At 54.0% G+C, this 25,737-nt stretch overlaps 9 protein-coding genes across 9 annotated transcripts; 6 read left to right on the top strand and 3 right to left on the bottom strand.

Annotated features, from left to right (window-relative positions):
• Window positions 1–67: 67 nt before the first annotated feature.
• On the bottom strand, window positions 68–1,048 carry J4E86_007314 (uncharacterized protein; the record flags this gene model as incomplete). Its single annotated transcript, XM_051447836.1, has 1 exon — window positions 68–1,048. The coding sequence occupies one exon, from the start codon at window positions 1,046–1,048 to the stop codon at window positions 68–70; it is 981 nt and encodes a 326-aa protein (XP_051300774.1).
• Window positions 1,049–2,826: 1,778 nt separating this feature from the next.
• Window positions 2,827–3,971, top strand: J4E86_007313 (uncharacterized protein; the record flags this gene model as incomplete). Its single annotated transcript, XM_051447835.1, has 2 exons — window positions 2,827–3,778; window positions 3,937–3,971. The coding sequence occupies 2 exons, from the start codon at window positions 2,827–2,829 to the stop codon at window positions 3,969–3,971; spliced, it is 987 nt and encodes a 328-aa protein (XP_051300773.1).
• A 677-nt stretch (window positions 3,972–4,648) lies between these two features.
• On the top strand, window positions 4,649–5,608 carry J4E86_007312 (uncharacterized protein; the record flags this gene model as incomplete). Its single annotated transcript, XM_051447834.1, has 2 exons — window positions 4,649–5,413; window positions 5,507–5,608. The coding sequence occupies 2 exons, from the start codon at window positions 4,649–4,651 to the stop codon at window positions 5,606–5,608; spliced, it is 867 nt and encodes a 288-aa protein (XP_051300772.1).
• Window positions 5,609–6,605: 997 nt separating this feature from the next.
• On the top strand, window positions 6,606–8,291 carry J4E86_007311 (uncharacterized protein; the record flags this gene model as incomplete). The annotated part of the gene is made up of 1 exon (XM_051447833.1): window positions 6,606–8,291. One exon carries the CDS (start codon window positions 6,606–6,608, stop codon window positions 8,289–8,291), a length of 1,686 nt encoding a protein of 561 aa, XP_051300771.1.
• A 1,018-nt stretch (window positions 8,292–9,309) lies between these two features.
• Window positions 9,310–11,412, top strand: HSP90 (heat shock protein 90; the record flags this gene model as incomplete). Its single annotated transcript, XM_051447832.1, has 1 exon — window positions 9,310–11,412. One exon carries the CDS (start codon window positions 9,310–9,312, stop codon window positions 11,410–11,412), a length of 2,103 nt encoding a protein of 700 aa, XP_051300770.1.
• Window positions 11,413–12,133: 721 nt separating this feature from the next.
• On the top strand, window positions 12,134–13,671 carry J4E86_007309 (uncharacterized protein; the record flags this gene model as incomplete). Its single annotated transcript, XM_051447831.1, has 3 exons — window positions 12,134–12,179; window positions 12,226–13,290; window positions 13,385–13,671. 3 exons carry the CDS (start codon window positions 12,134–12,136, stop codon window positions 13,669–13,671), a joined length of 1,398 nt encoding a protein of 465 aa, XP_051300769.1.
• Window positions 13,672–16,250: 2,579 nt separating this feature from the next.
• On the top strand, window positions 16,251–16,967 carry J4E86_007308 (uncharacterized protein; the record flags this gene model as incomplete). Its single annotated transcript, XM_051447830.1, has 2 exons — window positions 16,251–16,765; window positions 16,823–16,967. The coding sequence occupies 2 exons, from the start codon at window positions 16,251–16,253 to the stop codon at window positions 16,965–16,967; spliced, it is 660 nt and encodes a 219-aa protein (XP_051300768.1).
• A 996-nt stretch (window positions 16,968–17,963) lies between these two features.
• Window positions 17,964–19,606, bottom strand: J4E86_007307 (uncharacterized protein; the record flags this gene model as incomplete). Its single annotated transcript, XM_051447829.1, has 4 exons — window positions 17,964–18,012; window positions 18,072–18,474; window positions 18,528–19,035; window positions 19,091–19,606. 4 exons carry the CDS (start codon window positions 19,604–19,606, stop codon window positions 17,964–17,966), a joined length of 1,476 nt encoding a protein of 491 aa, XP_051300767.1.
• A 1,854-nt stretch (window positions 19,607–21,460) lies between these two features.
• On the bottom strand, window positions 21,461–23,803 carry J4E86_007306 (uncharacterized protein; the record flags this gene model as incomplete). Its single annotated transcript, XM_051447828.1, has 1 exon — window positions 21,461–23,803. One exon carries the CDS (start codon window positions 23,801–23,803, stop codon window positions 21,461–21,463), a length of 2,343 nt encoding a protein of 780 aa, XP_051300766.1.
• Between the last annotated feature and the right edge of the window lie 1,934 nt (window positions 23,804–25,737).

The following is a 25,737-nucleotide window of genomic DNA, read 5'->3' as shown; positions in this document are numbered from 1 at the left end:
TTATCAGGAGAATCTTGCGATTTCCAGATTTCTAGCCTAAATGCATACTGAGAACTAGTGTATAACATCAGAACAAACGTTGCACGATACCGAAAAACAAGCTTGTCATAGCCAGTGTGCACAGCGCATCCCATACACCATGAACGCTCGCAATCGCACCACCGGTGAAATCCGCTAGTGCACCTGTGGTGGTGCTTGTCGGCTGCCCGAATCCGCCGCTACCGCTGTTGATAAAGTTGCCATCGTTGCCATCCGCGGTAACAGATGCGGTGATGGACATCGATCCCTCAACCACGACGACAGGTGTTTCTCCGGGAGTAAGTGAAACCTCGATACCATCAACCGTTGTCATGGCACCAGGCATCAAGGTTTGACCATTCGACAGTAGCAAGCCTCCGCCATCAGTCGCCGGAATGAAGGAGAACCCAGAAGGAAGAGCACCCGGAAAGATCGTTGTGCCCCCAAGGACCACACTGCTTGCTGCTGCACCTATCGCTATCGTTGTTGTACCAGCAACCAAAGCGGAAGAGTCGCGTGAGATGGTCATGGTGCCGATAATGGTCACCTCGCCTGGCTCCAGTTTCGAGGCAAGCTCGCTGACATCGATGATCGTCCCGTCTATGATCACTGTAGATGGACCTGGTAATTGGGTCGTTTCCTGTAGCGAAATCGTCTGGGTGCCGCCAACGACTACAAAAGAGCCTGAAATGTCTCTGGAGATCGGTATGTTGTTTATAGTGGTCACCTCGCCTGGCTGGAGTCGCGTAGCGACCTCAACAATGTTGACGGTCGTCCCACCGATCACCACAGGTGCTGGTCGAGTCGACGGCGTCGATGGAGTAAGTCCAAACGTCGCGGTCCCATCTATGACGACGAACGAAGCGGAAGTATCGAATGAGATTGTAACGTCGTTGATGGTGGTCTGCTGTCCAGGAATGATCATGCTTGCCGCACCGCTTATCATGATACCCGAGTGAGACGGCTCAACTACAATAGCGCCAAGGCCAGGTAGAGACATGGTCTGCACTTTACTCGGACTGGGGACCATCGTGGTAACCGGAGGATAAATGGGCAATGCAGTTATCCCTCCTGGGGGCTGCACAGGTCCTCCTGGTATTGGTGTTACTGGGCCACGAGAAGTCGCCATCGGATTACCTGGAGGCGTACCCTGAGGTAATGCAGGAGCAGTGAATCTTACAGACGAAACCTCCGGTGTGCCCAGCTGATCAGTCGGTGTAGTAGGGACGTTATCCGAAGGTTTGGTTTTGGTGGGTACAGGCCGGGGATACAGCGTAGCTTCACTAGTTATTCTTCTCTCTGGTTAGCTATAGGCATCAACAACATGAGTCGAAAGCGTACGTGGGCTCTCCCAGAATCGGCTGAAAAGTAGCTGGTTCGAGATAGTCGTAGTCAAATAGTGTTGAAGCGGCGATCACTGTTACAACATTCGTTACGGTGCGTGTCGGCGGCAATACGATCTCGGTGTATGTGTATGTGTTCGTTTCGATGTAAGTTGGTCCCAGGCAGCCTGTCTGGGACTCTGTTGGCTTCGATGTTGTAGCAACGGAGCTGTTAAGATAACGAGATGTCCTATTGAGAATTAGCAAGCTGCTGGCTTAGCTGAGAGCGACTTACGTGAAAGAGACCGTATTGGCGACAGCTGCTCTCTTCTCGAAAGATACATCAGCTGTGCCTCCAATCTTCTCCACTCTGGTCAATGTTGTGCCGTTACTAAACGGGGTGACATGATAAATGATAGTAGGGGGCAAATTGACTGTCGAAACTGAGGTAAAAGTTGTTTCGCTTTCTACGACAGAAACAGTTTCAACAAGTTCTGTAGTGATCGTTGTGATCGTTGTCACGGCACACTCTGAGTCTGGTGATGAAGAGCGAGCAACGCTTGCGGCACTAGGAGAACCTGCATTCCATAAGTCAGCTGTTTATGTAGACTGCCATCCGAGTGCGAAAGGTACCTGAAAGCAGCAAAGCAGCAAACATGACCACTCTCATTCGACACGGTGAACGCGTGCTGGTCAGGTACCACCACATGTTGAAGAGAGCCAGGTAGTAGTTATTATCTTGATTTTGTTAAGAGAACAGGAGTCTTTAGTCAAGACGAGGGTGAGTATTAAGGGGACCAGGTTGGACATAATGCACTCCATTCCATTCCAATCTTGACGATGAGACTGCTATGCGATGTGGCTCAGCCTCCGAATTGGCCCCAACCATAGTCTCGGCATCCGGCTCGTGGTTGGTCAGAGTGCGCTGCACTGTCTTAATCTGGAAATATACAATAACCTTTGATTGCATCTGCAGGAAGCATATTGGGTAGTTCTGCACAGCCTACCAATCATCGGGTTGTACCGTTGATTGCAGGGAAGAACACAGTCAGCAAGTTGGAAGCTCGGTTGCAGCCCAGTACAGGCTCAACTGTACAGGCATAGTACTTTTCTCCTGCTTTCCGCTCAGTCCCAGACACATGCAAAACAGCGTTGATCATCTCATCCTAGAGCTTTTCGCAATATGGCAGGTGCGCTCTCACTTTCAGCATCGGGGGGCTGGTTTGGTAATGACGGAAGCTGGTCGACGTATGCTTCTCGCACGTTGCGAAAGTGTGCCCATGCTTTTGCTGACAATGATAGGTTCCTCGTTCAGGTGGGAACTCCACCACAGACATTCAACGTGTTGCCTGCAACACAAGCTGCAAACATCTGGCTTCCTATCGCTGATGAATGTATGAGGCTGCAAAATGGCTCGGCTTCGTGTGGCAACTCTCGCGGTGTGACGCCTTTTCAACAACGTCTGAGTCCTGGGTTTCAAGCGAATATGTCGTCAACCTGGAAGACCATTGGTCTTTATGAACTCGGAATGGGAAGGATCCACGAAATCAACGGGAATGGCCTCCAAGGATTCGACAGCGTTGAACTAGACAACTTCACAATGGAGGGCCAAGCGATCACCGCCTATGCCTCACCCGGTTTCTGGATCGGTCAGATGGGACTATCGTCGTTGCCACTGAACTTCTCGGAGACAATCGGCTCGCCATCTTTGATCTCAGCTCTCAAAGATGAGGGCCATATACCCAGTCTAGCGTATGGATATCAAGCTGGTGCCTCGTATCGCAAAACCAGAATACCCGCCAGTCTCGTTCTCGGAGGATACGACCTGTCGCGCTCGTCAGAACCCTTGACGGTCGACATCAATTCCGATCTGTCCAGAGCTCTTACAATCGGACTCCAGGATATCATAGTGACCGATTCGCTGAACGGAACACTTTCGATGGTTGATAACGAACGGATACTAGCCCCGATCGATTCGTCCATTCCAGACATGTGGCTTCCTAAATCTGTTTGCGACCGCTTCGAATCTGCATTTGGCCTGGAGTATCATGAAAGATCTGGGAGGTATGTCCTCACAGATTCGGCCAGGGATCGACTTCGGGAACTCAATCCCACCTTAGCGTTCACCGTCGGTACCAACGCCGTCACGGGTGGCAACACTACCATAGTCCAATTTCCATACGCGGCATTCGACTTGCAGGCAGGGTATCCAATATTTGCGAATGCGACGAACTATTTTCCGATTCGAAGAGCTGATAACGAAAGCCAGTATGCTATCGGCAGGGCGTTCCTACAAGAAGCCTACATCGGCGTTGACTTCGAGGCTGGCACATTCAATGTCAGCGCAGCAAAATGGGACGACGTAAAGCCTGAGATTGTAACGATCTCAGGTAAGAATAGTGATACCGGAGCGGCTAAGGAGCCAGGCCTCTCGGGTGGTATGATAGCTGGGATCGTCATTGGCTGCATGGCAGCGATATTGATTTGCGCATTGTGCATATGGGTTCTGGTACGGAGATCCAGGCGGATGCGGGAGCCAAATACAGCGCTGGCAGCTGACAAGGGAGCGCACGACGCGCTGTATTCAACTCCACAGTTGGCAAGTATGGCTTTCCACGAGCTCCCCGCTAAACACGGCGATAGTGAACTTTGGGAGGCAGAAATGGTACCTGAACTGGGTAGTCGGGAGTGTGCGCACGAATTGCATCCGGACTGCGTTCGATGAAGGAGCGTTGGTGCCGGATGACGCCTGCCACATGAGGGACGCGCCGATGACTAATAACGCTAGCGTGTTAGCTCTTAGGCCTGTCGCGCTTCTGGGCCGCGGCGCCAGCTTTACACCACCTTTCTTTCAGCATGTCACTTTTCAAACATCTTGAAACAAACAACTTCTTCTTGCTTATCCTACAGAACCTGAGCAAGCAATATAATTCTCGGCCTCGTACTGCATCATGCCATCTCCTTTTACACTGTGGTCCACAGGGAAAGGAGTATATACCTTCTTTTCCCTGCGCCTAGTACATGAATGCATAATTGGGTTGACATGTTGAAGCAATTATAGTTACTGTGCGACACATTCATACCACCTTAATATTCGCCCAATCCGAATTGCTCGATGATCGAATAACATGACCTCCACTGAGGACCGGCTAGACCGTGTGAAATAACAGGAAGCGGTAGGTAAATACTATGTGGCGGATCGCGACTCATGTTATTTCGTTCACAATACGACCTTCCCGGCGGCATGTGAACAGGATCGTGTTTCTTCTCATGATCGGCGTAGCCCGTCACAGTCCTAACGCATAACAATGACTGTCAACCCACACACTCTCACGCTGTCCACCGCTCTCGAAGCTCGCTATTCGCCTTCTGGCGAGAAGTGTGCTATCTGCCAGGAGTCATTAGAGGACACGCCTCCTGTCTATGATCCAGCAGATGAACATACATCCAATACAGATTGCCAGGCTGACATGGAAGCAGTCGTTACGAAGGTCTGTGGCGACAAACACTTCTTCCACCGGACTTGCATCGAATCGTGGTGGAAGTCCGGTAATCCTCATCTAAACACTTGCCCTATCGATCGTACACTTTGCTACGGTGGCGCACGTGTACCTCAAGAGCCTGTCAACCTTCCTACGTATACTACATTTCCAGGCCATGACCCGCATGCACACGGTACCGTTCACCTAGGACCTCTTTCAGCTGATGACATGGATTTCATTACCAGCGCACGAAACCAGGCATTCATCTCAATGCTCACTCCGCATCAGGTCATTACAATCGGTCCACTCGTGGGCAATCTGCTTGAAAGCGCGATCGAGACTGTGCAGAGACGTACATCGGAGCTTGCTAACGAAGTTACGATCGACTGCTACCTGGATGCTCGCGACCTTGCGGAAGGGCTGGCCGCAGGTTACATCACGCGCGAAGATATAGATTTGGCCAACACCATCGCCGAGAACATCATGATCACGGCTTTGAACCGTAGCATTGTGCCGGTTGGAGCGAGGGAAGGTGTGCAGGCTTCTTCCACTGCCGGTCCACATATTTCTGACGACATGTTTGGGCAAACGGTAAGAACTGGAGCCGACGAAGCCGTTCCTAACCCCCAACGTGATCAACTCGGCCACAATGGTTTTGTGATTCACAGGACTGTACGCCTCCAGCTACAAATGGAAGGGCCACAGCATTACCTTGATAGTATCAACCACATGGTTGGCTTCTTCGACGATGACAAAGATGATTCTGGTGGTGGTGACATGGGTTAGGATTCTGTTGACGAGGCTGGTGATACCATCAATGCCAGCTTCTTCGAACCTCACCATTGAGGTCATTGTAGATAGGCAATGGCAAAAAGAGTGTTCATACGATGTACGTGGATGAGCTAGCTGAAGCTGTCTCGAACTGTGAAGTCGTCTTCAAGACACCCCAACGTCTACGTCGCTTTCTACAAGCGTGCGCCTTGCCACAAATACTAGCCACCGTATCCCTGAAATTTTCCGGATTTATCCATCGGCTTTTATACCAGGTAGAAAGGGAGGTTAATAGCAAGAAGGCAAGCCAGTGGGGAACACGCGCAGTTCACACACGGCTCGACTCGAGCTGACAACCCCACCCCGCCACCGCATGCGGCAAAGCGCCAGATCCCGCTCAAGATGGCTGGCTAGCCTCCCAAATAATCTCAGCACGTCACGAGCACGAAAGCGACGAAAGCGCGGTGTTCTAAGCCCGCAAGTGAAATCGCAAAGATCTCCGACTATTTTACATCTTGCAGCTCCGATGGCCATGGCCCCTTGGATATGTCTCCACTGAAGCGTCCGAGTGAGGATGCGGAGCATGAGGACGGGCGCCGACCTGCACCACGAACGCCGAGGATTAGAGCTTGTAAGTTCATGGACCGCGCCCCACTTCATCATTGCTTCTCTTTTTTTCTTACAATATGTTGTTGTAGGTGCGGAGTGTAAAAGACACAAGATCAAATGTGAGCCCGTCGACAATGAAGCAAAATGCGCAAAGTGTTTGCGCAGCGGAACGGAATGCGTTCCTTATAATTTGAATCAACGGCTTCTGGATGAAGATGCGGCGTAGGTCAATTTCACACGTGCTCTCTTCACCATCGCTAAGTACTTCAGTTGGAAATCAAATGCGACAGCCGAGTTGTCGCAGCTGCGCTCTGCGGTGCAGCGTCTGCTGCAGCACAACAAACTCCCTGGTTTGGATAGTCCAGTTAGTCAAGATACGCCGCCGCATTCAGCAGGACGCACCATGACCATCAGCCCGACAAACGTCATGTCGGAGAGCGGACATGCGACGTTTGTTGTTCCACCGCCCATGGATATGACGAGAGATACCTCTGTTGAGCGCGAGTCCGGAGAAGAGTCTGGCTTGGTGACAGCGCCCATGAAGAGTTTATACGACCTTACCCGGATCCGGAACCTTCGGAGTAGTGTGCGATGGAAGCCCAATTCCAACTCTGTGGAGGAGGACTTCATAGCTCAAGGCATTGTGTCGTTACCGGAAGCTGAGGATCTGTTCAGACGGTATATGCAGGACATTCGGCTTTATCTCTGGGCTGGTGTACTTTTCCCGTATGACTCTCTGGATGCAGTCCGTCGCCAGTCCACTCTTCTCACTGCGGCTGTGCTTACCATCTCAGCACTACACACGCCTGGTCGAGACGAAGCATTGCAGAAATGTTACAACATCTTCGTTTCATTGGTCTACAGTGCCTTTCTCGCTCGGCCTCAGAATCTGGATGATATCCGCGCGCTGGCTCTCGCCGCTTTCTATCTCTCGAATCTGAGCTGGAAGTTGGCCGGCCTGGCAGTAAGGAACGCCGTGGAGATGAATCTGCATATGTCGTACCAGAAGCTGATGCGAGGGCACGAGGACCAGCGCGACAACGTGCGTCTATGGTACGCATTGTATGTCTGCGACAAGCAGTTCAGCATCGCATATGGACGACCATCTATCGTCCACGAAGACATTGCCATCAAGAACATTGAGAATTTCCTCGACAGTCCCAAAACGACCCCAGGAGACATCAGACTGGGAGCGCAAGTCACTTTGTTCAAGATCCTGACAGAAGCATACATTGCCTACGGCAGCGATCCAGAGCAACCACTCACGGAACCCGACTTCCAACAACTCCGCCTCTTCAACTTCGCCATTGAACAATGGCGGCTCGCATGGCAAGCCCGATCCGCTGACAGTCCATCCATCGGATCCTACCCATCAAAAGGCGTGGTACTATACTACCACTTCGCCAGATTCCAACTGAACTCCCTCGCGCTACGTGCTCTCCCTCCGCCCAGCGCAGCCACATCGGAATCACTCTCCTACGACCGCCGCGAAGCAGCCAACATCGCCATCACGGCCGCAACCAGCACCCTCACCCTAATCTTCGAGGAGCCTGATCTGCGCAAGGCCATGACAGCAGTACCCATCTTCACGCACACCATGGTCGCTTTCTGCGCTACTTTTCTGTTGAAAATGGCAAAGACCTGGGGCGGCATGGCACAGGTACAATCGCCCGAGTGGGCAACCGAACCCGTTGGCCTAGGCCTCAACTTCAACATAAATCAAGTCCTATCTCTATCGCGGCGCTCATCTTCTTTCCTAGCGAAAGTAGCGGAGAATCTTAACGAGAAACACATTACTACGCATATTGTCCAGGGCATCAACGATTTGTTGAAACGGCTGGATGTTGCGGGTACGCCGTCGGGGTCTGTGACCCAGGGAGGCTTTCCGGCTGCTTCGCCTGCTACTACGCATGTGTTTGATCCTGTCAAAGCGGCTACGGCGCGCAACGATGAGGGTGTGGATGTGACGGCGGGGAATGAGTATAATATGTATGATTTGATTGGTTCTTATGGGTTTGGGTTTGACGAGACGTTCTTGGGTCAGGTTGCGCCTACGAACTTGGATTTCTGGCAGACGGAGCCTTTTTGATGGGCGGTATGTATTCGTAATTTAGGGGGAACCCCTCCTACCTTGTTCTCCAATGCAGTTGAGGGTCTTGGGGTCCTTGTGACAATAGACTCCGCACCTACCTTTACATCATGTCACTCTTGTAGTCCAGCCATGTTTGGCGCTCCTGGTTATTGCTACATCCTACCTTCGTACAGTTCCCACCTCGCATCCAACGTTATTATTCGAGCGTCGTGAAAGGCGGCGGTATCGGGTGGTGAAGGTGAGCGCGCGGAGCTTGCGACGAAACCTGGCAAAGGCAATGGTGATGTTTGGCGAAACGAGCTGCAGTTTGCTACGTCGATGGGATAGGCAGCAGCAGCGATTGCTGTGGCGGAGCGAGTATGTAGGCAGCTATGCAAGTTTAGCAATGCGCAAGGCTGGACAAGGCTGCCCAGGTGCTCGAGACTGTCCAGGCGAGGCTGATGCTCTGAGCTTCTGTGCGCGCTCGTGAGGGGAAGCTGCGACGGCCGCCGGGGAAGCTTGTGCTCTCTATCGAGACGACGATAATAATAGAAGCGAGGTTTCTAGAAGTAAATTATGCGGTGTCGCCGGCGGGACAAGCAACGTGTGAGTGCATCGACAACGTCGCGATTGTTCTGCCCCTCGCTACTAGGCGTTGCTGGGGAAGGCGCGTTTGGCGGTGAGGCGCAATTGGAAGGCGCGCCCCACCGTGATTGGCTTAGCCGCGGCCTTCTCTGCGTTTCTGCCGCTCTGTCTAGAAGATTCTCGAGCTCCACCAAAGACTATATCAGCCCCAAACTCGACTCCTCCCACTACTTTTTCTTCATCGAATTGCTCTCTCCCACTGCCACTACACAGACATCGACGTCGCTCTGCTTGCTCTTACCCACGCGCATTAGAAGAGCTCAGCAACCGAACTACCCCGCCTAACTGTACGTCTTCCCCACACTCGCCCACTCGCCTGTCACTTCAGCCTAGTACCATTGAGCCCGGGCTGACTCTTCTCCCACAGCTCAACACCCACACAACCGCCACCATGTCTGGGGAGACCTTCGAGTTCCAGGCTGAGATCTCTCAGCTGCTCGGCCTCATCATCAACACCGTCTACTCAAACAAGGAGATCTTCCTGCGAGAACTCATCTCCAACGCCTCCGACGCCCTCGACAAGATCCGATATGAAGCCCTCTCAGACCCAAGCAAGCTCGACAGCGGCAAGGATCTCCGCATCGACATCATCCCCAACAAGGAGGCCAAGACCCTCACCATCCAAGATAGCGGTATCGGTATGACCAAGGCCGACCTCATCAACAACCTGGGTACGATTGCCCGCTCAGGCACAAAGCAGTTCATGGAGGCGCTGTCAGCCGGTGCCGACATCTCCATGATTGGTCAATTCGGTGTTGGTTTCTACTCCGCATACCTCGTCGCCGACCGCGTCACCGTCGTCTCCAAGAACAACGATGACGAGCAGTACGTCTGGGAGTCTAGCGCCGGTGGCACCTTCAAGATCACCGAGGACACCGAGGGCGAGCAGATCGGCCGCGGCACCAAGATCATCCTCCACCTCAAGGATGAGCAGATGGACTACCTCAACGAGTCCAAGATCAAGGAGGTCGTCAAGAAGCACTCCGAGTTCATCTCATACCCCATCTACCTTCACGTCCTGAAGGAGACCGAGAAGGAGGTCGAGGATGAGGACGCCGCCGAGGAGACCACCGAGGGCGACGACAACAAGCCCAAGGTCGAGGAGGTCGACGACGACGAGGAGAAGAAGGAGAAGAAGACCAAGAAGGTCAAGGAGTCCAAGATCGAGGAGGAGGAGCTCAACAAGCAGAAGCCCATCTGGACTCGCAACCCTCAGGACATCACCACTGAGGAGTATGCCTCATTCTACAAGTCCCTCTCCAACGACTGGGAGGACCACCTTGCCGTCAAGCACTTCTCCGTTGAGGGTCAGCTCGAGTTCCGCGCCATCCTCTTCGTTCCCAAGCGCGCTCCCTTCGACCTGTTCGAGACCAAGAAGACCAAGAACAACATCAAGCTCTACGTCCGCCGTGTCTTCATCACTGACGACGCTACCGACCTGATCCCCGAGTGGCTCAGCTTCGTCAAGGGTGTTGTCGACTCTGAGGACCTTCCCCTCAACCTGTCTCGTGAGACCCTTCAGCAGAACAAGATCATGAAGGTCATCCGCAAGAACATTGTCAAGAAGACCCTCGAGCTCTTCAACGAGATCGCCGAGGACCGTGAGCAGTTCGACAAGTTCTACTCTGCCTTTGGCAAGAACATCAAGCTCGGTATCCACGAGGACTCCCAGAACCGCGCTTCCCTCGCCAAGCTGCTCCGCTTCAACTCCACCAAGTCTGGTGAGGAGCAGACCTCGCTTACCGACTACGTCACCCGCATGCCCGAGCACCAGAAGCAGATGTACTACATCACCGGCGAGTCGCTCAAGGCTGTCCAGAAGTCGCCCTTCCTCGACACCCTCAAGGACAAGGGCTTCGAGGTTCTCTTCCTTGTTGACCCCATTGACGAGTACGCCATGACTCAGCTCAAGGAGTTCGACGGCAAGAAGCTCGTCGACATCACCAAGGACTTCGAGCTTGAGGAGTCCGAGGAGGAGAAGAAGGAGCGTGAGGCCGAGGAGAAGGAGTTCGAGGGTCTCGCCAAGAGCCTCAAGACTGTCCTCGGTGACAAGGTCGAGAAGGTTGTCGTCTCCCACAAGCTTGTCGGCTCACCTTGCGCTATCCGTACCGGCCAGTTCGGTTGGTCAGCCAACATGGAGCGTATCATGAAGGCCCAGGCTCTCCGTGACACCTCCATGAGCTCGTACATGTCTTCCAAGAAGACTTTCGAGATCTCGCCCAAGTCCGCTATCATCAAGGAGTTGAAGCGCAAGGTCGAGGCCGATGGTGAGGATGACCGCACCGTCAAGTCCATCACCCTGCTTCTCTTCGAGACCTCGCTCCTTGTCTCTGGTTTCACCATTGACGAGCCCGTCCAGTACGCTGAGCGCATCCACAAGCTTGTCTCCCTCGGCCTGAACGTCGACGAGGAGGTCGAGACCGAGCAAGAGAAGACCGAAGCCGCCGAGGCACCCGCAGCGGCTGGCGAGAGCGCCATGGAGGAGGTCGACTAAGCGCATCGCCCGTCTTGACTGGTTTTGAAAAGTTTGGTCGGCGCTCTGATATCCCTTTCATGTGTCATGGCTTTCTTTCACTTTCTACACCTCACTTGCATGGTACACGAAGCTTAATCTTCGATGGCGTCTTAGAGTGGTGGTACTTTATGCATCACGAGTAATGGATATCCCGAAATGTATCTTACGTAGACTTGCCTCTGGGTAGTTTTCATGAATGATGAAATGTTCAAACAATCTTTGTCTTCACTGTGCTTTTGTTGTTGCTTTTGCTTTTGTGGTGTTGATGCATGGCCTTGATGGTCAACGCGGCTGGGCATAGTTCACCACACCAGCTAGCCATCGACCCTTCCAAGATTACTCACGTTCTTCCGTCATCTCTCACTAACTTCGCGCGCTGTTTGAAAGATGTCAGGTTTGACAGATGCCAGTTTGGTGTTGCTCCGAATCTCACAACGTCAGGGTCCAACCCATGCAACGGCGATCATCCCGTGTCCGAAAAACAGGAATCTCCACAAGCCTGGGCCGTTTCGTACCTCCACAACAGCAGGGATGAGGAGCGTGCATGACGTATGACGGAGCCGCGTTCAAGATGTCTAGAACGCGGTTTCTTGGTACAGGACCATAGACTACCAGATTCTGTCCTCCCTTTTCGCTGTCATTACGATACTTTGACGTTCCAGCACCAACTTCCTGAAGCTTACGTTGTTGTTATTTCGATATGTCGGCCGTGGACCAACTCAAGCAGCAGAATGCTGCGCTGCAATGTATGTTGGTAGATGATGTAAAGGACGGGGGCTAATGCGCGCTCAGCAAGTATTGGAAACATTTCCAAAGTCGCTGGATCGACCGCGACGAAGCCGGCTTCTACGACTCCGGCAAAGACAGCGACGTCGGCTACCAAAGCTACCCCTGTGAAGAAGCCTGTTGCGACAGCTACGGATACCGCAGGATCAGCTGCTGCACCAGCGAAGAGAGTACCGAGGAAGCTCAATGCAGCGGGCGCGTCGGCTTCAACGCCAGCAAAGACCACGCCCGTGAAAGCGACCCCGGCAGCATCCTCAACACCAGTAAAGAAGCCCGTAACCGCTGCTCCAGCAGGCAAACCCGCCTCTACCACCACACCCGTGAAGAAAACGCCCGTCACGACAGGCAAAACACCCGTCAGCGAAGCCTCCAAGCCCGCCCGCCAACGCACCCCCCTCGGCACCACAAAGCCCCTGCCCATACGCAAGAACCCCACAACCGGTGCCGCGCAATCGCAGCCCGCAAGCGCAGTCAGCAAGGCGCCCGTGAAGAAGACAAGCGCCGCCGCAACATCTTCTCCCGTTGCAAAGACCACTCCGGCAGCGAAAGCAAGCCCCGTCAAGCGCACACCCACCAAGGTAAACCCCGACGGCACAGCGCCCACCAAAGTAAACATCGACGGTACCTACCCAACCCCTCTTGACGTAATACTAGCTCATCCCGCTCCAGGCCAACCTACTCCTCAGTCTACCATCGCTACCGCGAAGAAACAGCCGGGTATCGTGGGTAAAAGTGTTAACACGGCTACGGGCACGCTGAATAAGACTGTTGGGACGACGACGGGTGGTTTGAACACCGTTACCGATTCTGTGACTACGGGTGTGAATAACACGGTTGGTGGCGTGACGGGGTATGCGGGCAAAGGACTGGATAAGTTGCCGGGTGGTGTGGGCAAGCCGGTCAAGCATGTAACCGATAATGTGGGTAAGACGGCGACGGGCGCGGTGGATAACGCGTATTACACTGTTGGGTCTGCGACCAAGGGGCTGCAGGGCACGGTTAGTAAGACGACGGGGGCGATTGGTAGGGGTGATGCGAAGGGGACTGTTGCTGGGGCGAGCAGTGGTGTTGGTATGTTCCCCTTTTCCCTTTCTCATGCTCTTACTTCGCTACGTCGATATGCGCTTATCATATACGTCTGAATGCCCTACTAACACCCCCACAGGCAACACAGTAACAGGCGTAGGCAAAGGCGTCGGCAACACCGTCGGCGACGGGCTCGCTGGCCTGGGCAACACTGTCGGCGGTCCCGTCGGCGGCGTCGTCGGCAACGTGGGCAAAGGTGCTAACAACGCTGTTGGCGGCATCACCAGCGGCGTCGGCGACGGCGTTAGTAAGCTCGGCAAGGGCGATGTGATTGGTGGCGTAAGCAGTACGCTGGGTGGTGTAGGAAAGGGTGTGGGTGGCCTGTTGGGCGGTATCACGGGGTATGGAGAGGATAAGGAGAAATGAAGGTGCAAGGTTGAGAGGTGGTTGGAGAGGGTTGAGGAGGGTGATGAAGAGGAAGAGTGTGTGGAGGAGTTGGAGGAGGGGCAGGAAGAGAAAACTAAAGAAGAAGACGCAAGAGAGGGCGATGGTGTGCGGGAAGAAGGAGGAGAAGGAGAAGCGAATGTGAAGGCCGATGTTGTCGAGGAGGAGGGGTTGAAAGCAGATTCCGTGCATGGCAGAGGGGATAGTAAGGAAACCTGATATTATCGCATGTATATCTATGTAAATCGTTATCGTCATTGCTATCAGCTTACCGACATCCCCTCTACGTCTCCCCAAAGCTGTCTGATGCCCCAAACGAAGAGAGCACGGGAAGGCATGCGGGCGCATGTCCCCCTATCCCACAATAGAACCCAACGCCATATTCCAAACCCACCGGCAGAAACGGCGTTGCGTTGCACAGCCTAACTAACGCTTCACCCGCCCTCCGCTTGGAAACAAGCCACAACTGGCACGAAACCTCGCGTTGATCACTTTGGAGAAATAACGCCGAATCCGCTCCTTCTGCGGTGGATATATTATACGCGGTATACGGTGTTGCGGGACTAGGTTTTGGGGCCTGAGTTCGGGGGGTTGGTCTTGTTTTGATGGGGTTCAATGGAGGGGGTGTAGTTGGGTCTTGAGAATAAGGGGATGGGATGAGATGTTGGGGAAAGGGTGGAAGTGATGATGCGGTTGGTGGTATGGGAGGAGGGCAAGGGAGAAGAGAGGAGGAGCTAGTGGACGTAAAAGCTAGTGAAATGATGTGTGAGGCATTTTGCGGTAGACTTGCGAGTCTTATCCACGTTGCCATGTTCAAGTCGTATGCACCGTATGTGAAAAAGGTCGGTGGTACTTAATCATCCACGCTATCTCACCCCAAACCCATCGAATTACCAAGCTCCCCATCCGGTTACCCAACGGCCCTTTCCAGCACGCCTAACACACCGGCTTTGGTCAAGAAATTGAACCACAAACCTGCGCCTCTTTTTGCGTCGTCACCTCAGCCACTAACCCAGCACCACGATCGGCGCTTGCCCGCTAGCCATCTCGTGTTCCCAAACGCACTCACCCAGAATTGTAATTATTCGCGAACTGGACTTTCGGAGTCTACGCCGGTCCGCGGTGTTATGGACGCAGGTCTAAATGGTCCGATATACGCTGCGGGGGCTGTGATAGGTAGGTAGGGTCGGTTTCGAAACTGATTAGGCTTTCGGGAGGCACGTTGCGTCCGGACAGGGAAGGGGGGTGAGGCATTTTGAAGGGCCTGATGGTCTGAGAGCCGGGAATATCGTGGCTTGCGCGTCAGGGTTTGTGGAGGGATAAGCTTTTTTGAGAATGCTTGGTATCGTTTTGACAGGTGTCTAGGAAAGCTTGGTATCATGGCTGGTGACGATCGGGGAGTCGTTGCTCCTATCAGCTTGGAGATGGGACTTTTTGATCAGGCGATTTGCTGCTTAGCTTGCATACATGGGCATACCTGCACCACTTTGCTTTCGTGGCATCGGTTGCACGCAGCAAACAATTTCCCTCGAGGAAGACATCAGGCAACATCTCACGACACGGCACACTCAGCCAGCTAATCCCGGCTTTGACACTGTAGCACGATCCCCAGGACCCCCCAAACCACTCTCGTAACCTTCCAGATTTGTTTCGCGCATCATCAGCCCTTTTTGACGCCAGCGCGTCGATTCAAGCCACAAGCACAGACGCGTCGAGCGCACGCACTAATCCTATCCCAGCCGCAAACCAGTCGATCAGGGACCAATCCGCCTACCTCCCTCGCAACGTGCACAGAAACGTGTGGCTGAGCTAGGCAATTATCACCGGCACTATCCTCCTCTCACGAAACGAGTGGAACAATAGCGCGTGCGACGACACCGTACCGGTGTTCCTTCTGGCGACGGTCTTGAAGCTGGAAATGTGACTATCGGAACTATTGGCTCGCCGGAGCCGGCGTATAGGATGACCACCGTTCCGGCGGCCGCTCATGCAGCGTGAAATCTGTCGTGTGAGACTTGATTATGTGCCTGGGAAAAGTCAGGATCGCTACAAGGGTTCCGAGCTCGTGTGTGTGGAATTCACTCACATCTGGGCCCCCCCAGTTAAGTTACCGAGGTTTAGCGCCACGCGAGGGTGAATGCAAGCTTGCGCATACATGCCCTGGTTCCAACGCTCATACCCACGCTTGTTTCGAACGGGTTCATAAGCCACTTCTGTCGCCCCCTCGACTGCACATGTGGCTCACGACGATTGTTACTTCAAGGTATACGCAGATATTTCATTGGTGAGTTGGTGATTGAGGGTGTGTCTGTTCGCTTAATCAAGAGGAGCAGATATACGAGAGTGAGGGCTGCGCTAACGAGGGTCTAGATCGCAGCGCATAGCTCTTGGACCATAATACATCCAACCCAAAGCAGCAGGTTGACTCTATATCGTGAAGTTTCTCCGCTCCGCCGCTGCGAATCCAGAGTCGCTGGGTTTCCTCGTTTCGCTCAAATTCAACGCCTGCGATTTCAACCGCAACAACGATCCAATCTACCAAACACACCACTACAACAACCATGTCGTCCAACCGACGAATCCCCCTCCTCCTCACCATCATGGCCCTCACAAGCGCAGTACTCTCCGCCCCCACACAACCTCACCCCACACCCCAACTAGAAGACCTCCAATGCCGCTGCCTCACCTTCTCCACCAGCCGCACCCCAACCCCATGTTCCTACCAAGAGCTCCTAACCCTAGACTGGGAAGCCGCCTTCTCCCTCTCCATCACCAACGCGCTCCCCATCCAATTCGCCAGTCAAACCACCATGGACACCTTACTCGCCATTCCCAAGCCCCTCCCGCTCAATCTGCTGCAGAGCATGCATGAGGGAGGGGAAGTTAGTCCCCTGGATCCAAGCAGCGGGGTGACGAGTGAGAATAGGGTTGTTTGTGGGTTTGGACAAGAGGTTGACGGGGTGAGTGGGAGGGGGAGGGGAGGCGTCGAGCAGGAGGTGCATTATGTGGGGACGGTGCTGGGGCTGTTTATGTTGGCTACGATGGTTTGGGTTGCGGGGGAGTGGGTGTGGATGAGGTGGGTTGCTGACTGTTTCTGCTTGCAGAGAGATGATTGTACTGACATGACACGCAGGTTCTTTTCGAGGACCGGAGCTATCATGCTGGAGGGCGACGAAAAGGCTCTAAGAGCCGAGTTCGACGCCCTGACGGCTGAGGTCAAGGCCCTGACTGCGGAGGTCGAGGCCGAGACGAAAAGGATACCCACAGACTACTCTTGAGCGTAGTCGACGCGATTGACTATCCGGTCTGATCACAAGACCACGGCGAGATGTTCATTACGGGATTTCTTCGAAGCGGTCTACTTTCAGTACTCACATCCTCTACCAGAAGCAAGACTACGGCCGAGAAACGCTCGACCGAGCTCCTTGCTACTCACCCACACCTACTATCGGCCATCGTTCCGGATAGGCGTATCCCTGGAACATCATCATCCGCACTGCCCTTTCTGGCCTCTACTTTCGTCTCTGGAGAGGCCAACACAGCGCAGTACCACTCTCGGACTATCCAAGAGGCTTTATCATATGTCTCCATACACATGCTCCTGCACTCTGCATCGCGCTATCCTGCATTCGTCCACCTTCACGGGGACTGTTCGGAATGCCCCCTGGGAGGTTACATATAGGCGTAAAACCAATATCATCATCATCACGGGGACTGTTGGGAGACACGGGCCAATACCACACACACGATGGCTGGGGGACAGTCAGGATCGTTGGAACAGCCAAGCGGGGAATATATACGGGTGGTCTGGGAATAGCATTGAAGGTTTACGAGATTTTGTATCAATAGCAAAACGTTACATGTATACAACTCGCTCTTTCACGTGTCTGTACTCATTTCAAGTGTGAGATGTCTTTTACCATGTGTCGCAGATTCAACAGCTCTGAAACGGTACTGTAGCCGTGTGTATCACGTCATAAGACTATCACATAAGATACACGCCGATAAGTTCAGATCTCATGCATGTGAACTAGTTATGTTTGAATCAATGCTATATTACGCATTACTCTACATAGTATCGTAACCAGTTGACATCGCTTTTACTTCCCTCTTCTAAAACCCCCATCGGCCAAACTAGTAAACAAGATTCGCAAACGCGAAAGGGGGTATAAACGCTCTCAAATAGCTATCCCGCCTATACTCCAGAAGATGCAACACCGGCCAAACAAGGTCAGCTGCTATATAAGTATGCGAGCGAGTCTGAGACTCAAGCTTCAATGCGCCGATTCCGGGTACGAAAGTTGGATTTTGGGTTCGTAAAGCCTGCCAGATGTGTTAGCCCTGCAAATCTTCACTCTTTGCCCGAGTCCGAGGCAACTTACATGAATGTCTCGTACCTTACCCCCCTCCTCCTCACCCTATTCCTCTCTTTCGCTATCCCATCCTCCCCACTCCCAGCAAACAACACCGGTTCCCAATCGACAACATCCCTCCACCTCTTCATGAGCTTCCGCCAGTAACACGCTTCCGCCGCTTGCGTCAGATATCTTTCCCTGAATACCTGCACCGAGTTATCTGCTATGCGCTTCGCCTTTTCAGGGTGATCGAGCAGGTCCTCCATAGCAGATGCTAAATCGGAAAAGTCGCGTTCGACCTCGACGAAGTTCTGGTTGGAGCCGTTGGAGCGGAAGAGGTAGTGGTGGTGTTGTATCCATTGGAGTTTGTGTGAGACGATTACTGAGCGGCAGAGTTGGCGGTATTTGAGGGAGCCGGAGTAGGAACGTCCTGCATGGGGTTGTTAGTATGCAGAACTCTGTTAGTGGTTGGGGGTATAATACCTTCGGCGTGAGCAATGAACATGTAGTTACACTGGTCCACCGGCCCGAGAAACTGCTCTTTGAAATTTGGATCCGTCCATTTGAGTTGGCCAACGTCGCTCCATGGCTTGCCTTTTGCTGCATCGAGGAGCGCTCTCCGCAGCTTAGGCGCGAAAGTGATTTTGCCTCTCCAGACTAGCTTCTCGATCTTTTGGTCCCACGACTCGACGGCTTCCCTTTGAACCGCCTCTTGAGCGACTTCGTCCAGTGTACCCAGCGCGGGCATGTCCCAGCTCCAAAACCCAAAGTCGGGTATTAACCAGAGGTTGTGGTCTTGGACGCGGCGGGTGAGGGACCATATCGGTTTGTGGGGTTGCGCAGGGAGGTCCTCTACGGAGAAGACGAATTCGATGTTTGGAATATCGGCGGTTGAGGGGGCGGCGAGAATGGCGCGGTATATGGCGCTGAGAGTTGCAATGGCTTTTTGGCGGTTGACGTTATCGACCATGTGAGTCTCGAGGATGTAGAGCTGTTGTACGTTAGCATGCGCTCAGCACTTGCCAATTGTCCAGGACTCAACAAACCTCTCTATCGTAAACCATAGCCCTCACCATCCCCTTCGTAAGCTCGAAGCTATTGAGATCCGCCTGCGTCACCTTACCCCAGCGACTCCGCACCTTAACCGCACGTTCAATATCCTCGTATTGCCCCGGAAAAGCGCTATCGCACTGCGCTTCATCAAGCCCATAATTATTCTTATCCCTTGGATACGTAAAAGTCCACAGTCCATGTTCCTCCAACTCGGTCGCATTAGTCGTGAGAATAGCCTGATTTGCAGCGCAATCGAGACAAGTGTCGCAGGAGAAAGTCGTACTGAACTCGCACAAACAGCGGCCGGCGGGCATGTACTCTTTGACCAGCGGGGGTAAGGACGGGTTCTGTGTGCGCGTGCCGTAGAGAATGGTGCAGATGATGAGGAAGAGCAGGGCGCAGGCCGAGACGAAGAAGAAGGAGAGGACTTCTCCGCCAGTCGGACAGCGGCGACGGTATACAGTCTTGTCCTTCCGCTCCTCCACTATCCACATCTTCTTCATGAGCATGGGTGCTGGTGGGATCCGGGCGACGTGAACCGGAGCGACGATGGGGGGTGCGGGTAGCGTGGACACGCGAGCGAAGTCGGTCGCGCGTGTCTATATTATCGAAATTGGGGAGCTTCGGAGCGTGGCTGGAGGCGACATGGATGGCGACACTACCAATATGAATATGTACAAGTGAAAGGGAAGCGAAGCGCTATGACGGCGTCGACGAGGAACGAGGGTCGGCACGCGACTGGCAGAGGTGAAGGGTTCCAAAGACGGTTGTGGAAAAAGAAGAGGGGCGGCGATGGGGACAGCCGGCGGGAGGAATGACGATAGACGCTTCACGGTGGAGTTGGCATGGTGATGGACAAGACGGGTTGCCCCCAATGGGAGATACGGTGAGGGCGTTGCGGAGTGCAGTGCGCGGCGGGATATTTAGATCGGTCAACGCTTAGTACATTACAGTAGTACGTATGACAGGGGCGAGAAGGTACCGACGCCTCACATGCACCTCGTCGTTACCTCAACACTATGTCTTCAGATTGTTCGCAAGCAGATACTCTAACCTCGAATGCAAAAGCCAGAAGAACATAGACTATAACTGCATACAGTACTGTACAAATAACCTCCATCACACGCGCCCCGCCTTCCCCACGCGTTGTCCGTCGCCTGTCAAGCATTCGGCTGCACCCGCTGCAGGATGCGAATACGAGCATAGGATCCTCGTCTATCAACTTCAGGCCCCCCGTGCAACTCAGGGTGCAACTATCACAGTATACCTGCACAACCGCACTGCATCCGTCGTGAGATGCGACCCTGCGCGCGCTTACCTTGGAATTGTTGAAGCACGCGCGGCCTCTAGCACCTGCCAGCCCAATCCAGTTAGGTGGCGCACGCGACCCACCTGCATTTCCTTGATGTCATTCAAGCCACCTGCTTCAAACGTGTCTAGGTGTATTGTCGAGACTATTGACGAGGGCAATAGTCTTCGTATCATCACTACATTATACTGCGAGCGCATGCAGATGCACCTATTTAGCTCCATACAAGTATACAAATTAACACTGTAGGACGCGTACGTGTTCACATAGCGCATACAATGTCTACACATACTTGGTTCGTAGCGTCCCGCGGCAGTTGAAATGTAACCGACGTCAAAGCAAGTGTTGATCCATCGGGCATTAAATTCTTCTGCGTTTGTGGGTCGTGGGTCAGTTCCATGGTTGTCACGCTCGTGGGTAGTGGGTCACCCGTTGCATGTCTGCGCAAGCATGCAAGTGCCGGTGTGGAGTACCTTACATCATCGAACTATATTGTCTATGATGGGTGGAGCACACGAGAGTCATGGCAGATGTGAGGACGTTTGCTTTTATGATGGTGATGGACATGCAGTCGAACGTGGCAGATAAAGATTTCACCCACATCCACGGAACAGTAGTCAATCACAGGATCCTCGAATCCCATACAATGCATTCACAAACTCCCCAAAACCGGCGCTCAACCCGTTGTACCCTACGAGGAGGCCATCAATGCTACGCGAAACACCTAGATGCAATAGTCGGGACCAACAAAAGAGACACTAAAACCATGTAACGTGAAGAAGCCACACTGAAGACGATTGGGCAAAAATATGGATAAAAAGGCTATGTACATGAGAAGCCTGAAGTAGTGAAAGAAGCTCGAAAAAGAAGGTAAGTAGGCAAAGAAGGGAGAAACAAGGGCCTAAGAAGTTGAAATCGCTGGATGCTTCCATAGCAACCCTACGAGAAAGTGGGATCAGCGACCAACAAGCCCTACAACAGACTGCAGGGAACATGTAAAAATGCCGAATGTATACGGCGGCGCTGATCCTCACCTGTACAACACGTCTGCCGCTTATGCCGACAGCACGTGCATGTCCTCCTCATCCGCATCTTTGCGGATTCCAAACGGTTGAAAGGCATTTGTCTTGCCTTTGTGAGCGTGTACCGCGAGGCCCATCTCGCGCATGCGTTCTGCGCCGCGACCAGGAGCGGGACGCTTTTCTTTGGCACCTTTGCGGTGTTGCTTGCGGTACAGCTTCTCCTTGCGTCGTTGCCTCTTCTTCTCGAGCCCGACTTTGATGTCGATGGCGCGGCGGATGGGCATGTCGGAACCGTCGGCGTCTTCGTCCTCGTCGAGGTCGAATGGATTCCTCATGGTGATGGGGGTGCGTGGGACAGAGGCTGAGACTGTGGGTGCAGGGCGCTCGGCGATGCCGGCGAAGCGGATGGAGGTATCGCTGCGCTGACGTGTGGTCATGTTCACAGGGTTGACGGAGCCGCGACGTGTAGGTGGTGGAGACCTAAGGCGCATTGGAGGCGGAGGAGAATGGTGGCGCTTGGGGGAGTTTCCAAACAGCTTGCGTGGTGGGGGAGAACGGTGCACAGCACGCTTCGCTGGTGGAGGTGATCGCAAGCGCTTCGGTGACGGCAGAGGAGATCGCTTCTTTGAAACCTCTTTGCGGCGACCTCGTCCATCGATGTTGACGGGGTCCATGCGGCCATGAATCATGAGATGATCAGTCTCGGAAGCTTTCTCGTCTTCTGAGACCTCATCCTCATCATCATCAGGTAGCTCGGGATCCGATGTCGGGAACGTAGGGTCGATGTCCTGTGGAGTAGGCTTGTGCTTGGCCGCACGTCGACGTTCAAGTGTCGACATGTACGCAGCTTCAGCCGGCCTATCCTCATCAAGCGTACCGCAGACGAAGTCTGTGCTGTCAGGCAGCTCAGGGGTGGGAACGCGGATATTGACCGGCTTCGATGACTTTCTGCGCTTGGAAGGCTTGTCCATGATCTTGAGACCTTCGCGGCTTTCCAAAGACCCGATCGATGATTCAGAGACGGTTCGGTGAGTCTTCAGTCGAAGCTGTTCCAGATGCTCTACAGATGTCGCTGCAGTTGATGCTCCAGGCGCCCACCAGTCGTAGTCAGACCCGGCATCGCTGTCATCGTCTGAGACGGCAAATCCGTTCTCATCATCAGTCTGGAAACCCTCGTCAGTCGCGTCGCTGTACGCGGCATCGTCTTCATCCTCGTCTAACAGATCGTCATCGTCGTCATCCATTTCGACGTTGTCCTCATCGTCGTCCTCGTCCTCTTCATCGATGGCTTCCTCTTCAGCAACCTCCTCGCCTAGCTTACGCAGGTTGTTCTCAATCTTGAGCGTATCCTGGACCGTAAGCCGGCTTCGATGGCAGGTAACTTCTTGAGTCCACTCTTCGACCTCCTCTTCTGAGCTAGCAAACTCGTGGAACCGGTATGCTTCACAGCGGGCAAGGTCGGAGTTGGAACTCAAGCGCCGCGTGTGGTCAACCGGGCGGACTTTACGCACGCTCACGGGGGAATTGTTGCGGACAGTAGAATCGGAGTCGCGATGGACTTTGGTGGTTGGCTTGGGAGACGAGGGTATCCGGCGTGGTGGCGGTGCGGGGCTGGCCATGCGGCGGGGTTTCGGCGCTGCTTCTGTAGATGGCTTGGACGGGCACGCGAACTTGATGGTGCAGACGCGCTTGGGGGGTTCTTCGGCCTGAGGAGCAGGAGCAGGCGCGGGCTTCGCAGGTGCCTCTGCTGGCTTCTTGTCCTCCTTGGACCCGCACGCAAACATGATGCGCCTCTTCCTTCCCAGAACAGCCTCGATGCTCTGCTCGGTGCTCTGAGCGGGCGCGGTCTTGGGTGGTACTGGGGTGATGTTCTCGTCGTCGTGTGAGACCACGGAGATGGGTAGCTCCAACGGCTTGTTGTTGAACGTGGGCAGCATGCTGTGGAACGCTGCCGAAGGAAGTGGCGGGCTCGGCGTGCAGGGCCGTGTGCCAGGGCTCGTGAAGCCTCCATCGCTAGTGAGATCTGCGGTGCCGCTGTTGTTACTCCATGTCGAGACGCACGACATGCCGCGGACGGGGCTCGCATCCGAGTGTTCCTCAACAGGCGAGCTCGCGTTCGAGCCCGACTTGAGCGCCGAGGTAAGGAGCGATGCTTTGCGATCGATGACGGGTTTCGATTTGGTGAAGGATGTGGAGGAGGAATGCTGGAGCACCAGGGGCGCAGGGCGTTGCGCGCGAGGTTCAGGGGGTTCGTCTAGGTCGCCGACCGCCTCCTCCTCTGCTGTCATATCTGGCGGACATGTATTCGACATGTTCTGCTGTGTGTTTACTTGCAACGCGCCCTGTCTAGCAAAGTAATCCTGCTCGTTCGCCATGTGTTCTGTAGTCGGTGGTGTATCGATCGAGGAACGTGCGTGGGGTCGGTGCAAGGTCGTGTATCAGATTCAATTGCTGAGTGCGAATAATATTTCGAAGTGATGCCGTAATAGTGAAGTTGTGTGGTCGTGATGCAAGCGGGTGAGGCGTTTCACGGTTTCTTTTTGGCGCAGTGCACCTGGCGCAGCGTTCCTGGACCCTCGTTAGAGCAGGAGGCGTGCTATGTCGATCGTGTCGAGTGCAATGCAATTAGAGGCGGTTCGGCGGATTACTGCTGGGCGGTATGGATGGGTGTGTGGGAGAGTGGGGCCCCAGTGAGGCGAAGTGTTATAATATGGACAGAAACATGGTGGAGCTGTGTGTGAGGAGCCTTGGGTGGAACTAGAAGCGGGCTCGAAGACGTGTCAGAAGCGACAAGCGTCGGGCAGTGTCGAGTGGGAAGGGGTACCTGGAGAGGATGAGGTCGAGTTCCCACAGCGACAGCGACGTGTGGCGACGGGCCGCAGGCTAGCAGAGGGCCCGTTGACAAGTGCGTGAGTGAGCGGTGCTAGGGACGGTGCAGATCGAGAGCCAAGCTGTGCTGTCAGGCGACTTCAGACTGCAACAGTAGTGGCGCAACGCAGGTGGGACTGGTGGTAGGAGAGAGGGAGCGAGGAATTTGATATGCGCTCTGGCGGCTCGGCACCATCTGGTCTGCAAAGCACAAACAGTGGGTAGCCGGCATTTTAATTCGCGCCCACGCCCGCGCAGCCAATGCCACGCATGGCCTTTGTCAATTGTGCACTGGTCTAGCAATGCACCTGCTCACGCTGCCACACCTGCCCTTCCGTGACACGAGCCCTTTGGCCGTCAGATTCGGCAATCTCTGCGCGCAGTCACCCTCACTCATCAACAATCAATGAACTTTGTTGCGGCTGTTGTATTGCTTTGTTATCGCCTTTGTTGTTGATTATTGACTTCCTCCCCTTGTCAGTGCGGAGATGACATCTGCGACTAGAATACTCCAGCACCTGGGAGTATGCCAAAGCAGGTTTCATCCTTCCAGCACAGCCGATGCAAGACGCAATCGAGCAGCGCAGCCCATGCCATGCTGAATTCCGCAAGCTTCGGAAGCAGGACCCTGATCAACGCGACGCCGCCGACAACGCCCCGCTAGCCAGCCCTCACACCTTCTTTTGTACCATCTGTCCGACGTCGCATGCATCAACACGACCACATGCACGCCCTCTGCTCAACCCCAAGCACGGCGGCTTGATACCATTTTCCTCAAATGCCTCATTCCTCGCCATGTCTCGATATCTCCTTCCTTCTCCCTTCTCTCAGCTCCACATGGCAGCTTCATCTCTTTCTGCCACCTCCACACCGCTACTTGACCGCTTCTCCTACACCCGCGCCTCACCTTAGTCCAAAGAGGACGCGTCTACACTGTAGAAAGTAGTCCATCATCTGACTCCATTCAAGCCTCAAGAACGGGATACCGGTTTAACCCACCGTGCTCTGCCGCCAATCTGCAGCTGCACGATACTTGTCGTGCAGTGCCCAGCAAGAGGGTCCATCTCACGTCTGGGGTTCCGTTCGCTGAGACGCAGTATAACATTTCGCCAGCAAGCGCCTCAGCCGGCTCCAAACGAGCCTGTCCCAATCGCCGACATTGTATTCGCGGGGAAGGCACCCGTACCCCATGACGCGTGACGCTCCTGCTTAACAACCCCCACGCGTGGTTTTCGCGCCAATACCAGCGTCCTGTTGCTTCGTACTCCTCCCATACGTATCTGCTACGGCTGTGTAGGAGGAAAAGGTACCCCACACAACTTACGCAGTGTACAGTACGCAGCTTGGGTATTACCCGGTAGCCGGCACGGCTTGCTACTTGCGGTCAGGCCTGAACAGCTGTCTGCCGTCCTCTTACATCTAATCCTTGTCTCTGCATCGC

Source organism: Alternaria arbusti (genome assembly GCF_024043155.1).
Source record: "Alternaria arbusti strain BMP 1465 chromosome Unknown scaffold_10, whole genome shotgun sequence".
In the NCBI taxonomy this organism is placed as follows: domain Eukaryota; kingdom Fungi; phylum Ascomycota; class Dothideomycetes; order Pleosporales; family Pleosporaceae; genus Alternaria; species Alternaria arbusti.
This window is presented reverse-complemented; position numbering and strand designations above follow the sequence as displayed.